Raw genomic sequence first — 14169 nt, 5'->3', positions numbered from 1 at the left:
AAATAAGGAACTGATGGGGAGTTTGGGAGTGGTGGTCTCTGCCCCCAAAGCAGCTGCTTTCTGTGGGTCCTTGCTGCAAAAGGGGACTGCAGCTGTGTCTGCGCTGTGAGGAAACCTCTTACCAGTGTTTAAATTCAGTATTAGCCTTTTATTTCAGATTTCTGGGTTGTCTCTTGCTTTAGGCCTTTCTGGGGTTTGTCAGGTGGATTTTGTTTGATATTTGTGCCGTGGGATTGCTCTCCATGGTGTGACAAGGGCAGAGCCCAAAGCCAGCATCGCTCCACGGGTCCCTCTGGAAATGCTGTGTGCTGTCCCACACAGGGCCAGGCCTCTGCAAGTTATTAATACAACCTCACTACATTTCAATTTGGGTGTGTAAAAGAATCATTCTGGCTCATGTTTGACTTAGAATTAAGCACATCTTGGAGTACATGCTGGGCCTCTCATTGAGAGGTGATTTTCAGCGCTGCATCACTGACCTGCAAGTCAATAAAATGGTACTGTTAATGGGTTTTCTACTCTGTGGTCATGGGCACGCTTTTGAAAATTGCATTACTGGGCTATATAGCACTGAAAATATTCGCTGCCTTTAGAACCTAAAGGTGATCCTGCCTGTACGTGGCAGAGTTTAATGAATATATGTACAAACACACAAGGATAACTTCGGACAAAGCAGGGGAATTGAAACATCGGTGTCCTAGGGACAAAGCGAGGTGCTAGAATAGATCAAAATATTCATCGAATTTATGGTATTTAGTAGGCAAAGTTTGAGTTTGTGAGGTTTTTTTAAAAAAACCATTCCTGTGTGGCTTATTTCAGGCGAAACAGGATTAATATTCTCAAAAATGCCTCTGGTTTCTGTTCCTTTTTAACCGTCTCATCCCAGTGGTGCAGAAAGAGAGCTCCAGTTAAATGTGGTTTTTCATGCTTTCGAAACAAATACATAACTACAGGCAAATACGGAGCACGTCATAAAAGGTGAGGAAAGATGAAAAAGGTGAATGCAACAGGGATGTTTGGAGGTTTTTGAGATGAGAACCTTGTGTTTTTCCCTGTTGAACGCGATGGATGCTGTGCACTGGAGCATCCTCTGGTCCAGTGACCATGGGATTGCGATGGCCGTGGCTGTGGTTGAACTATCTGGGGACAACCAGCAGGTGAACAAGGTGGTTGTTTCCATGCACCATTAATAAAAATGAGGTCTGGGGTATATTTAGTGAAAATAAGTATGAATGGTGAACCGTGCTGTTCAATAATGCATGAAGAGATTTGTCCCACGACAGCTTTGCAAGAGGCAAATGCGTTGCAGGAAGAAAAGCTTTGGTTTCAGGAGTTCAACAGAGAGATTCATGCTGACTTCACCGGGGGTAAGATAAGGCCCATGCTATGGATATTTTCAATATGAATGTGTTAAAATAAACTATATAGTCCTTGTGGTTTTGGGTGCAGTGCTGTTAAAGCCTCCTTGACTCACAGTGAGGAAAATCAGGCTTAAACTCTCGCTGATCTGCTCACCTGAAAAAGGATAGCTTTAAGATAATGTTGGAAGCGCTGTGGTTTAATTGGAATTTGTAAAAATGAAACCATTCCCAGTTTAACCGGGCAGCTGTGGGACTTGGTCTCCCTGAGCTGCCCTGCCCAGGAGCAGAGGAGAGAGAAAATGTTGGTTTTCCTGTGAGAAAACCCCATCCGCTGTCGTCCTCCTGTGTCCTTGCAATGTCCTTGTTGCTGTTGACTGGAGAGGGAGGTGGCTCCTGTTTGTGAGTGATGGTGAAATGCATTAAAATAATCTTAAAAACGGACAGATGTTCTCAGAACGCACCACTTCACTAGGAGCAGCCCCTTGGCTCTGCCAAGAATCAGAAACTTCACAGAAATGATAATTTTTATCCTCCTCGGTGGTGTTTTATAGTAAAATTTACCTAAACTTAACCATTAAATGCCCATTGTGTGTGAGGGCGGGCATTGGATTCTTTACAGTTCATGTTTAGGTCTTATTCTCACCCAGGTTATGCTCAGCTCATAGTGAAATCTTATACTGCATTGTGGAATTAAACTCCATCCGCGGAGTTGATTTGTATTCCAGATCCATCTATCACAAAGCCTGCTTCTTATGAGCATGGAGAACTAGAAAGCATAAATATTTATTCCTTAAAGGTTATGATTGCCTTAAATCCTTCAAGCCTATTTGGCGAGCATCAGATGTAATTAAACCACGCAGTTGAACTCTATCTGCATGTATGAAATAATATATATCTATATGTATGTGTGTATATACATGTATATGCTTGACTCTGGTATGGTTGGAAGCTGTGAGCTAATTGCTTCCATCACATCAAAATATGCACTGATAATTTTGTTGGATGTGATGATAAATCTCTATAAAGAAGCAGTTGAAGCGACACAGTGGCAAATCGTGTTTCAGGGTATGCTGTGGTGGCAATGCGCAGAGCTCATCTCGAGTGGTGTGTGCCTGGCTATGGGAAATAATTAAGCAGATGATGAAAATTATTCCAGTTTCGGGTGTGGAGAGTTGTGGTGTGCTGGAATTCACCTGTGAGCTTACATCTACCTGGTGTCCCTATAAACCTCAGAACTGGGGGTGAACCATCAGGTGTCCATGGGGGTACCCATGCGTGGTTGGTACGTGGTGGTCCTGGCAGCGGTGGATGGGACTTGGGGCACTTCTGGGACGTTTTTGGTGATTTTTATCCCCGACCTGGTACTAAACGGGGGTGGTTTGAGCCATGATGCCTGGCCATGCTTGAGGGCTGGTTTTGGATCAGCTCAGTGTTTGGTGGCACAGACTCACATCTGCGGGCCTGAACCTTTCCCCCTTCCATTGCGAATTTAAAGTTGGACAAGGACAAGCCAGATTCCAGGCCGTGCTCATCTCTGGTATTTTTTTATTTGCTGTTAGCTTTAAAGATGAACATTTTGGATTGTCATGCTTTAGATGGTTGTCTGTATATAAAGTACACAAAGTTATAATCGGCTGATGTAGTGGTTACAACGAGCAAGGGAATAGGCTGCAGGAGTGAAATGATGGGTGAGACACTACAGGGGTGACAACCATCGAGAAAAGAGGGTAACCTCAGTAGACTCCCCAAGTTACAGTGTATGTGGCATTTACGGTACGGACAATCCTGTTGGCAGCTTGGTCAGCTGTCCTGAAAGCCCCTGGTTTTTGCTTCCTCCAGCTTCTGCACCTGGGTAACTCAAAACTGCTACAGACCTTGGTCACTGCATCTAGTCTGCTTACCAGTGTTGGTTGAAAACTAAACCAAAGTATCTTAGCAGCTTTCTTCCTTGAAATTGAGTATTGTAGCCTTTGCAGAGATGTGGCTTTCCTGAATAGAAAACTGATTCTGTGATTCTGTCCCAGCAAAACTAGGACATGGATAAATTCGAAATAGCTGCATAGGCTTTTCTAAGTTGATTGCTGTAGACAGCAAGGCAGCCATGAGCACATACCTCACCAGAATCGGAGGAGACCAGGTCATGAAACACCATTTTAAACTGTCCCTGGTGACTCTGGAAGTGGTAGGATGAAAGCATCAAGAGCCAAAGAAAACCAAACAACTCTTGGTCTATAAAATATTATCCATGGAATTAATTGTGTTGTAATGTACATCTAGCCATCACAGGCTTGGGGACGAGTGGCTGGAAAGGACCTGGGGTGTTGGTGGCAGCAATGCCCATGAGCCAGCAATGTGCCCTTGAGCCAAGAAGGCCAACGCCATCCTGGGGTGGATGAGAAGGGGTGGTTGGAGGGCAGAGAGGTTCTCCTGCCCCTCTGCTCTGCCCTGCTCACACCACAGCTGCAATCTTGGGTCCAGTGCTGGGCCCTCAGCTCCAGAAGGACAGGAACTGCTTGAAAGAGTCCAGCAGGGCCACAGAGATGCTGGAGGGAGTGGAGCATCTCCTGCTGAGGAGCGGCTGAGGGAGCTGGGGCTCTTGAGCTTGGAGCAGAGGAGACTGAGGGGTGCCCTCATTCCTGGGGATCCATTGGGAAAGGGCAGTGTCAGGAGGAAGGAGCCAGGCTCTGCTCTGGGATGGCCAATGCCAGGACAAGGGGCAATGGTCCCAAGCTGGAGCACAGGAGGTTCAAGCTGAAGATGAGGACAAAGTTTGTGAGTGTGAGGGTTCTGGAGCATGGCCCAGGCTGCCCAGAGAGGTTGTGGAGTCTCCTTGTGTGGAGACACCCAAAGCCCTGGCCGTGTTCCTGTGTGACTGCTCTGGTGATCCTGCTGTGGCAGGGGTTGCACTGGGGGAGCTTTCCAGGTCCCTTCCAACTCCTAACACTCTGTGATTCTGTGATCTAAGTTAGGAATGGAAATCCTCACTTAAGAAATGGTCTCTGAGGATATTGAAAACAGATTTTTCAGTCCATTCAAGTGTGTGTCCTGTTGGGCATCTCCATAAAACCAGGGGGGCTGTTGAGTCCGCTGTCACATGGGTTGCTCTGTGTAACTGGAGGCCCCTTAGACTTCAGTGCTGGGATTGATGGTTCCTTGGCGTCTCTTTATATCCAGAGAGCTCATCCAAGTTAATAGTGCTGCCGGGGACCTGGGCAGAAGGAGAAATAGAAATTATTGCTGCCTGGGGTCTGAACCGCGTCTGGAGCTGGGAAATGGTTCACTGTCTTGTTAGGGATGGCCAAGTTACGAGTGCCCCCAGTCACATTACTGTGCTGTAGGTGGCACAGCACACATTGTGCTGACCCGTTCCTCTCCATAAATGCTTTATTTATCATTCTTTCTTCAAAGCAGGTGTAGATTAAATTTATCATAGCACCTTGCAGCGTTATTTCTTTATCGCGCTTCTGATCGTGTCTTGCAGGAATTTCTCTTGTCCTGACTTAACAGAAAAATAATAAAAAAGAGAAATAACAAATAATGGTTCATTTTCTGGTGTTCTTCCTTGCAATTTATCTTCCCATGCTGGTGTCCTGGGGAGGAGACCACAGGAGAACATCATGGGGCTGATCCCAGAGGTTGTGTTGCTGTCTCCATTGACGTTGATGTGGCTGCTAATTAATGGCCTAGGAGCGATGTACATGGGGGAAAGGAGACGGCTGAGGGCTGGGAGGAAACCTGTAAAAATATGAAATGTACTGCTTACTTAGGGCTGTGATGATGTGTTGTACAACAGCCGCGGGGCCGTTGGTCCGTGCTGTGCGTGCGGATGTATGCGTGCATGAAAATTATAGGATTGCTAATGTTGGAAAAGCCTCGTGGTTGTCTGAGGTGTTTAATTTGCTTTTAAAATGAATAAATCATCCTTTACCAGGTCAGATCTGTGAGATACCCTGGCTCATAGCACATTGGTATCATGCAAATGCGTTATTGAACATTCAGCAACTTGGCGTCCTGGTCTCGACTCCTAAAGCTTTGTGAATCTCCTGGTTTTTTCCTAAGATTATTTATTGGCAAAGCTTTACCTTACCCTGAGCGGTGCTTTAGCAGTGTTAACCCCTTATAGGAGTATGACTGTCTAATTTTATAAGACGTTATTTCTTTTATAAAGTTTACTGGTTTATATCCATTTGTGTTGTTATAAAAGATTGTTTTAAAAATGGAATTAGATTAAAATTATGTACTATGGGTTCAATTAATTCTGTTGGTTTAAATCTATGGTTTTAATTCTATGGTTTTAATTTTGTGTTTTTCTGTACCATGTTTCAATTTTCCTTCAGCTGTGCTGAGGGTGAGTGTGGTGCTCACCTGAATTCCAGTCTGCTTCGGGATATGAGGATGTGAAACATATGTTTCATGATGTGTATTTTATTTTACTCATACAATTCGGATTACATTCAATAGAATAGATGTCTGCCTTACAGCAAAATACCCTCTCGTGTTATCGCTGGCCCAGACGATACCCGAGGCACTGGTTTTGAGGAAGAAAAGGCGACATTTTCAATGTTAAAACATTATTTGCATGGTTCTAGCAGCAGATCTGGGTTATCCCAAGTAACGTATATGAGCAACTCTGTGATTTTCCATTCTGCGACTCGTCCCTGAGTCCCTGGGCTAAAGCTGCTGATTTAAATTACCCAAAAAATCATTTCCCATGGATGGATTGGGACACAGTTTGTGATGAGTAACGGTAGAAACTGGAGGTGTGGTTTTTAGTCTTAAATAAGAAAACTGATCTTGCTGTGATCTGTTCCGAAAGCATTAATATATCCTTGCAAATTCTTGTTTTGAGGGACACATTTTTAGTAATTTAAAACCTCCACGGATGCTTCTTGGCTGAGAATCAATGGGCATCGTGGCCAGAGCAGTAATTCAACTGAACACAGACCCTATGGTTTTAACCACGCGGCCGGGTATAGAGGGAAATACTTAAGGGGAGGTTAAAAGAGAGTTCTGTGATATATAGATGAAAAAAGTGAGTTTTTTAAAAGGTGGTTTTGTTTAATGGGGAAAAAATAGCTTATTTTTTTCCTTCTGGTTTGGATGCAGGTTCTGCCCCCAGGATGGAGGCACACGTGGGCCCGTTGCTGCCAACACAACTCACCCGGGTCACGGCCGTGTCTGCCCCCGCGGTGACGTTCATGGCCACCAACCTGATGGAGCAGGCACTACCAGGTGAGTTACATCCCTACGTGCTGATGGTGTTACTGTAGCACATGTCGTGTATTTGTGTGCTGCCGACCAAACCGTGCTTTCCATACTGCGTAGAAATGGGGGAACGCTTGAAAAACGGGGCTCAAACTTGATGCCGTTTGTTTTAGCCAATTGCACTGCACATAGGTAGAGTGTTTTGGATCCTGACCAGGCCAGTGGTCAGCAGCTGCTTTGTGTTGGATGATACCAAAGGCAAATTTCTGCAATGTTTCTGGGCTCTCCAAGTCCCATGCCAGCGGTGTGCGTATGCGTGGGAACTGTAATGTGGTCATCTGCTGGGGGGTTGCTCCATGAAACATCCTTGGTTGAAGCCTTCAAGGATACCTTGTGCTCTACTCTATGGTAAAACTGGTTTATCCACTGCTGTGTAAATCATGGAATTGTTATGGTTGGAAAAGACCCTTACAATCATCAAGTCCAACCAGTATCTAACTCTCCCATGCCCACTTCCAAACCATGTCCCTGAGCACCATATCTAGATGGTTTTTAAATACATCCAGGGATGGTGACTCTACCACTTCCCTGGGGAGCCCCTTCCAGTCCCTGAGAACCCTTTCTGTGTAAGTTTTCCTTGATTTCTAACGTAAACCTCCCCTGGGATAACTTGAAGAGGGAGGGTTCCAGCCATGGAGATTGGGGGTTTCAGTCTGGAGGGGGGTCCAGCCATGGAGACTGTGGGTTTCAGTCTGGAGGAGGGTCCGGCCATGGAGATTGGGGGTTTCAGTCTGGAGGGGGGTCCAGCCATGGAGATTGGGGGTTTCAGTCTGGAGGAGGGTCCGGCCATGGAGATTGGGGGTTTCAGTCTGGAGGGGGGTCCAGCCATGGAGACTGGGGGTTCCTCACCAGCTCTGTGGCACCTCAAGGTCCTGAACACACCTTCCCAGCCGTGTTTTATGGAAAAACTGGCATTTATCAGGAGTTATGAGGTACCAGTTCAGACATGATTTACCTGATCCTTCCCACCTAGGGACTAGCAGGGCTGGGGAGGTGTTGGAGAGCTGGAGATGGGTGCACTTGTCCTGCATTTGTTCATGCATGGATTTTTGGTGTAAAAGCTCTTGTGTGGCCAGCTGAGCCGTGACCTTCGTGGTACCCATGTGCCAAAATAAAACCTTTGAAAACCCTTTGTGGTCCCTGCGTTGGGCATAACCACGGGTGGAGCAGGAGGCTCCCTCTGGAGCAGGACTGGCTGCTGCACTCGTCTGCAGTGAATTTGTGTTGCTGAGTATTCAGGCTCCGTCTGGAAATCGCTGAAAAATTTATGACACAGGCACCTTAAAAGGGCAGGAAAGTTCATGCACCTCTCTCCTGACATCCTTCAGTTTAAAGTTTCTTGTCTGGCTTGGTTTGCTTTTGGTAAACACCTTCTTTTATCACCTACTGTGCTTGAAGCCCTGCAGACTCCTCGAAGTCTCATGGCTTGCACTGACTTGCTTGCTTGTCACAAGCAGGTGATGGAGGAAATATTAACTCTGTTCATAGAATGCCAGGATGAAAAAATGCAGATTTGTGTAGGGGTCGTGCTGATCTGCAGCTGGTTAAACACTGAAATTGTGGTTTCTAATGTATTTCATATCAAATATATTCATAATGATCCTCTTGGTAGGCTTGAGAACACAAACACTCCTGATTTTATCCCTCATCTGAATAAGGATTTAACTGTGTAAAGCCTTTTGATGACTGGATGGCTTCTGGTGGTGTGGCCAGCGTGACATTTGGTCAATAGGTTGCCTAAATCAAGTGGTTATGCTGTTCAGATTTTATATGCATACAAGTAGTGTGAATAAGGTGAACATTATGTATTTGTATTACATATTAGATATGTATTATGTATTATATATTAGATATGTATTATGTATTATATATATATACACACATTACATGTTTAACTTTCTCTTGCAAGTACACACCACCACTTTCTTCCTCCTTTTGTCATCTTTAATTTGCTGCCAACTGCACAGAAGAGGAAGAAAATGGTAATTTCACTCAAGTATAATATGGATTTGTCTTTAATGCTTTTGAGGAGATCACCCTCTTTTCTATGGGTTGCTACAAACGGCCGTTTGGAAAAACAATCAAAGCAGGACTCATAATTTAAATGACAGTAATAAAAGTTCTTTCATGCCTCAAAACGCTGCAGAACAGCGAATGTGCACTTGGCCGGGGCAGTCAGGGTGGAGAGGTTGGGAAGACGCCGTCCTCCAAGGTTTGTTGGGTTTTGTTGCGTTGATTGGGGTTTTTTATTATTTAAAAGCTCTGGACTCTGAAAAATGCATTTGTTGAGTGTCTGCAGCCCAGGAGCACTGAAACACGGACGTTGTTTTTAGTGGAGGGCAATGGGAACACCAACACGTTGAGCCGTGACTCTCGTATCCAGCACACAGAGCACTTGAGCATCCGTATCCAGGCCTGTGCCACCGTGGTTTGCTGCCAGCCCATACACGGGCAGCATTAAGCCAATGTCCAGCCTTTGGCATCGCAGGCACCTTGCATTATGGATAACCCTTTCTTTGACTGAGTTTCTAAAGAAAAAATGGGGTGTTCAGCAAGACTTTGCATGGTTGGATTTTGCTTATGACAACACAAAATCTGTCTTTCTCTGAAGGCAAAATTAATGAAATTTTATGTATTTCAGAAGGAGTAAATTTTGCAATGGTCCTGACTTCTGCTAAGCATCTATTTTTGTACTGGAAGCTGGAAAAGTCCAGTCTCGACTACAAATCTGCCTTTTTAGCGAGACAAGAGCTGTATCTGCCACCCCCGCAGAGCTCTGCGTCCTTTCATAGACACACCACTCTCAGACCATTAAGTGCTTTGAAGATCAGGGCCAATGTCTGGAACCTGGTATTTAAGAGGAATTGCACATAAAGAGCAGAGGAAGGAAGGTCGGCAAGAATCGGTGAAGGTCTTTGGCTCGGAGATGCTTGCAGCTCCATGGGAAATGGATGCACGGAGCCAGGCAGGGAGCTGGGGATGCTGCCGTGTCCGAGGGAATGTGCCAGCAGGGGTTTTCACCTTTTCCTTAACAAAAAACCCTCTTTTCAGGGTAGTGGCAAACCAAATCTTTTGGGTACTGTTGGCCGTGTTGCCTGAAAAGTCCAGCAATGAAATGAGTTTGTCCTTGAGCTCTGCACCAGGCGTCCAGCCCACAGTGTGGTGCAGGTTTGTCCTTGTTATCCGACTGTTCTCATTGCAAATCTCCAGGAAAATAAGGTGGGAAGCGATGGCTGCAGAGGGAAAGAAACCTGAACTGAAGGAGGCTGTTCCAAGAGGGGAGGCAGCGTTTGGCCAAAGCAGAAAACATTTGACCTCTAAATACACTTGCAAAGCAATTTTTTTGCTATATTTTGTCCGTAGCTTCTCGTGTCATGGATCAATCTTCCCTCTTCCCCTCCCTCTCTTAATTCTGCTTTTAATAAGATGTTTATGATCATACACCTCCATCCTCCATGATTTACCCAGGGTGGTTTTCCTGCTTCACCTCTGCTTTTCTCACTGTGAATTATTCATGTCTGCCTGCTGGGGAGCCTTGGAGAGGGCTCTTTCATCAGAAACCCTTATCCTCCCGCGCATCCTTCGGCGCCTTACAGCCGGTGTGGGAACACAGCGTCGGTAATTGCACCGCTAAGTTCAGCGGCCAAAAAAGCTGCGTGGTTATGTTGGAAATACATCACAGTGTTTGAATTGTCAGGTTGCAGTTTATTTTATGCAATTCAATTAAAGACGGGGATAAAAAAACAGGTTTTTTCTGCTTTCAGGGAGCTGGGCATCCCCCATAGCACACCGAGCATGGGGGGCTCTGGAGCTTGGGGTTGGCAGCACAAGCTTGAATTATTTTTCTCTTGGTGTTATGTTTAGGGAAATCGGTCATGGTGTTCACCTCGAGATGTAAAAATAAATGACTCCCGGCGTGCACAGTGACTTTCAGGACTTTCTTGTGTTATTTCATTTTTTTAATATTTTATTTCCACCTTTATTTTATATGTGCTGGCTGTCCAAGGTTTTGTGGAAGTGTATTTCCCGTGTAAAGGCCTGATGAAGCGCGTGCTGCAGAAGTTCACCTACGCATGTGCAAGTCGGTTTAAATCTGCCAATTGACATTTATGTATTTGTGTGGATGTGTGTAAGGTCAGAGAGGAGCGAGTGCTCGTTCATCTTACATGGGTGTGTATGCAGGGACGTGAATGAACGATCTTGGCTGCTTAAACCAACGTGGTAATGAAGACTATAACGGAATAACAGTAATAGCAGTAGTAGTAGTAGTAATAGTAGTAGTAGTAATAATAATAGTAGTAATAATAATAGTAGTAATAATAATAGTAAGAAGAAGAAGCAGCAGCAGCTTTTTTCCTAGGATTACAGAAATAGTTTAAAAGAGAACAGAGCTGGAAGAGAGGTTGATTTGTTTCCTGGTTGTCCTGTGATTTCACTATCAAAAGAAAAACTAAATCCTAGGTCCGTTAAACATCATTTTTCATGCTTTCTCCTGCAGAACACGGCCAGAGCCAGCTGTGCTTCTGCAGAACAGGGCCAGAGCCAGCTGTGCTCCTGCAGGACACAGCCAGATCCAGCTCTGCTCCTGCAGAACAGGGCCAGATCCAGCTCTGCTCCTGCAGAACAGGGCCAGAACCAGCTGTGCTTCTGCAGAATCCATTCCAAACCTGGCCTTTCCAGCTCCTTTCCATTGCTGCCAAACCTGTGCCTTGCCCAGCACCGTTGTGCAAAGGGGGATGTCTCAAGCATCCTTTTGTCCTCTAAAAGCACATTTCCAGAAGCCACACTGATATTTCGGTTTAAAGCCCTATCAGAAGGAGGGAGCCATGCAGGACCCCTGTGTCACACCATGGAAGCAGAGAAGGCAGCGGTGGGCGCTCCCAGGGAGGCTGGAGCCGGATGGGACTTCACTGCCTTCAAAGGCCACCGTGGCCGGGGACACTTTGATTCCCTGTTATCAGATGTTTCATCAAGAAAGACAAATTTAGAGGCCCTTTTGATATGTATTGGCTGCTCCCTACTCCTGGCTCCTTTAATGTGCAAATTAATTGCTGTGGTTTGTAATTCTTCTTTTGCGCTACCCATAAAAGTTGAGTAAGTCATCTTCTGAGAAAAATGACATCTATTTTAATTTTTATTATTGTAATATATTCCGCGGCAAAGCAGAGCCAAATGGCAGAGACTCCAGGCTTTTCCTGGGTGTAGTTCCTGTTACATGTGTGCCTGTTCTGTAGTCTGAATGATTTTAACATTAATTTAGTAGTGTTTTGATGTGTGAATCTGCATATAATATGTGGTCCTAGACAAAGCACTGCTTGCAAGTAGTCTCTTGAAGCTCCTATGCCAAAGTTTTAGTCTGTTTAGCAGATACAGTGCTCCATAACTCATGCTGCTTAACTTTGCCTAAAATTTTGCAGCCTTTAAGGTAGAAATCCAAGCCCTAAGGCATGAGGTTTGTAGACTCCCATCCTAGGAGGGACACCCCAGGTCCCATCGCCAGGGTGGCTCTGTGTCACCGTCCGGTCCTGCTGTCACCGCTCTGCGCCACCATTCACGTTCTGTGTTTAAAGAGAAGTGGAAGGACAAGAAGACAAAATAAATAATCTCTCTTTTCATATTTCTTACTGTCAAAACTGCTTTTTTTCTGATGGCTGAGTCTGCACCTCATACCTGCTGCCTTTCTGCCTTTCCTTACCGTCCCTTGTGGCCTCTCTGTTACCAAGACTTGAGCATTTTGTAGCCAGCTTCTGTGTTCGGCATTTCAGGATGGAGACAGCAGTTTGTAAAGCAGAGGACCGTGTTCTTCCAGCTGCTGCCAGTGGAAATGCAGTTAAACGCCCATCGGTGGCTCCTCAGAGGTGACCCCAGTGCCCACCAGTATCTCCTGACTGGGAGGAGATGTCCGTGTCCCATCGGAAGATGAAGTTTTGGGTTCAGGGAAAGGAGGATAAAAGCTTGGGGTGTTAAAAGCCTCACTCTAAAATGTATGAATATGAAAATAGATCCCATTAAAATACAGTGTGCTATTGAGGAAGGTGATGTGGTTCTCAGCACACTGGTGTGTGTATAAAAGAAGGATTGAGGGAGGACGAGGAGAGGGAGAAGAGACTCGGAGCCACGTGGAGTGGTTTGGGTTTTCTTCACCCATTTTGGCTTGTTGGGAATGGGTTTATTTCACATTAAAAATGAATCCTTTCCCCTCACAGACAGCAGCAAGGAATCAAGCAGACCCTCCTGCCCGCCCACCTTGATCCTACATACGGAGAGGAAGAGCAGCCCCGCGGAGAGCGACGGCGAAAAGGTCTGCGATGGAGTTCCTGCTGTTAAAAACCTCTTTACTCAGGGTTGTTTCCTGCAGTCGATTTTAAAGAGCTGCCTATTGAATTTATCGAGGTGCTTTGTAGGAGCTCAGTCACTGCGGTGTCAGGGTATCAGGGGAGGGATGCTCACGCTGCGATCTTCCTTATGCTGGAGGAGAAGTGAGTCTATGGGATGTGTGTGGAAACGGGGAGGTGACACAGCCCAGGGTAAAATCCATGTACTGAGGAGTTCAAGTGCAGAAGCAGCATCTGGGGTTTCCTCATCTCACTGCAATGGCAGGGATGTGCAGAGCTGCTTTTGCTCACTGGATCTGGTGCTGCTCATCGCAACGTCAGGCCCTGGGGCGAGGAGGAATGTTTTCATGGCCCTTCCCTTTTTGGTGTTACCAATTTAACAGTGCTGGGCACTTCTGTAGCCCCCCTTTACAGGTCCATCCATCAAAATGACAGGGGAATGTCCACAGGTAGCAAACGGTACGTGCAACATGCACTGCTGGCTTTCCTCATGTTTGCAGCTCTGTCGGTGCTTGGGTACGTTCCTCAGGGCTTTAAGTTGTAAAATGCTTTCCGAATGAAGACCTCTGGCCATCTGCCTTATTATTTTTTAATTAAGTACGTGCTTCTCGTGTTTCGGTACCGCACGGAGCTGGATCACTGCCTCCCTCCCACACCTCCCCCTTGCAGGTGGTTTCTGTGAGCCGCTGCAATAAAAGCTGTCCTTCAGCCGGTGAAACACCGCCTGTACTTGTCAACCGTGTAGTACAACCCCAACGCGGTGCCTGTTGCTCCGGCCCCATGGCCAGCCACACACCCAGCCCCATCACAGGGGGCTTGATGGGGACAGGGGTGCAGCGAGGTCCCTTCCACCTTGGGGACCATCTCCATTCCTTCTCCTCCACTGCCCCAAGTGAGCTGTGGGCATGGGCAGCAGCCCCTCTGCTGGGTTTTCATTTGCTTTGCCATAAGTGGGATGACATTTTGTATTATTTCTCATTTATCTAGGCTGTTTTTGAGGTAGGTGGTTGTTCATAAAGCCACTCGGATAATGGCAATAAGAGTAATCCACTTGGCATTGAGGGGAGTGATTTGTGTAACCAGAACAACCTCCTCCAGTGGCTTCATTTGCTGACTCATCTCTATTTGTCTCTCAAGGATCATCCTTTCAAACTTATGAATGAGGATGGCAGCACATCCAACGGCAACAAGCCTGTGGCATCCACACC

At 46.0% G+C, this 14169-nt stretch overlaps 1 protein-coding gene across 1 annotated transcript in view; it reads left to right on the top strand.

Moving 5' to 3' along the window:
- The window catches only part of TCERG1L (transcription elongation regulator 1-like), a gene marked incomplete at its 3' end in the record, with an annotated part of 47964 nt that extends 33803 nt beyond the window's left edge, over positions 1–14161 (top strand). Inside the window, exons 5-7 of the mRNA XM_010189644.1 lie at positions 6468–6593; positions 12833–12927; positions 14099–14161. Coding sequence (XP_010187946.1) covers positions 6468–6593; positions 12833–12927; positions 14099–14161 — 284 coding nt within the window. The remainder of the gene's footprint in view (positions 1–6467; positions 6594–12832; positions 12928–14098) is intronic.
- Between the last annotated feature and the right edge of the window lie 8 nt (positions 14162–14169).

Source organism: Mesitornis unicolor, unplaced genomic scaffold, assembly GCF_000695765.1.
Source record: "Mesitornis unicolor isolate BGI_N332 unplaced genomic scaffold, ASM69576v1 scaffold11150, whole genome shotgun sequence".
Lineage (NCBI taxonomy): Eukaryota > Metazoa > Chordata > Aves > Mesitornithiformes > Mesitornithidae > Mesitornis > Mesitornis unicolor.
Note: the sequence above shows the minus strand (reverse complement) of the source record. Positions and strands in the feature narration are given on the sequence as shown.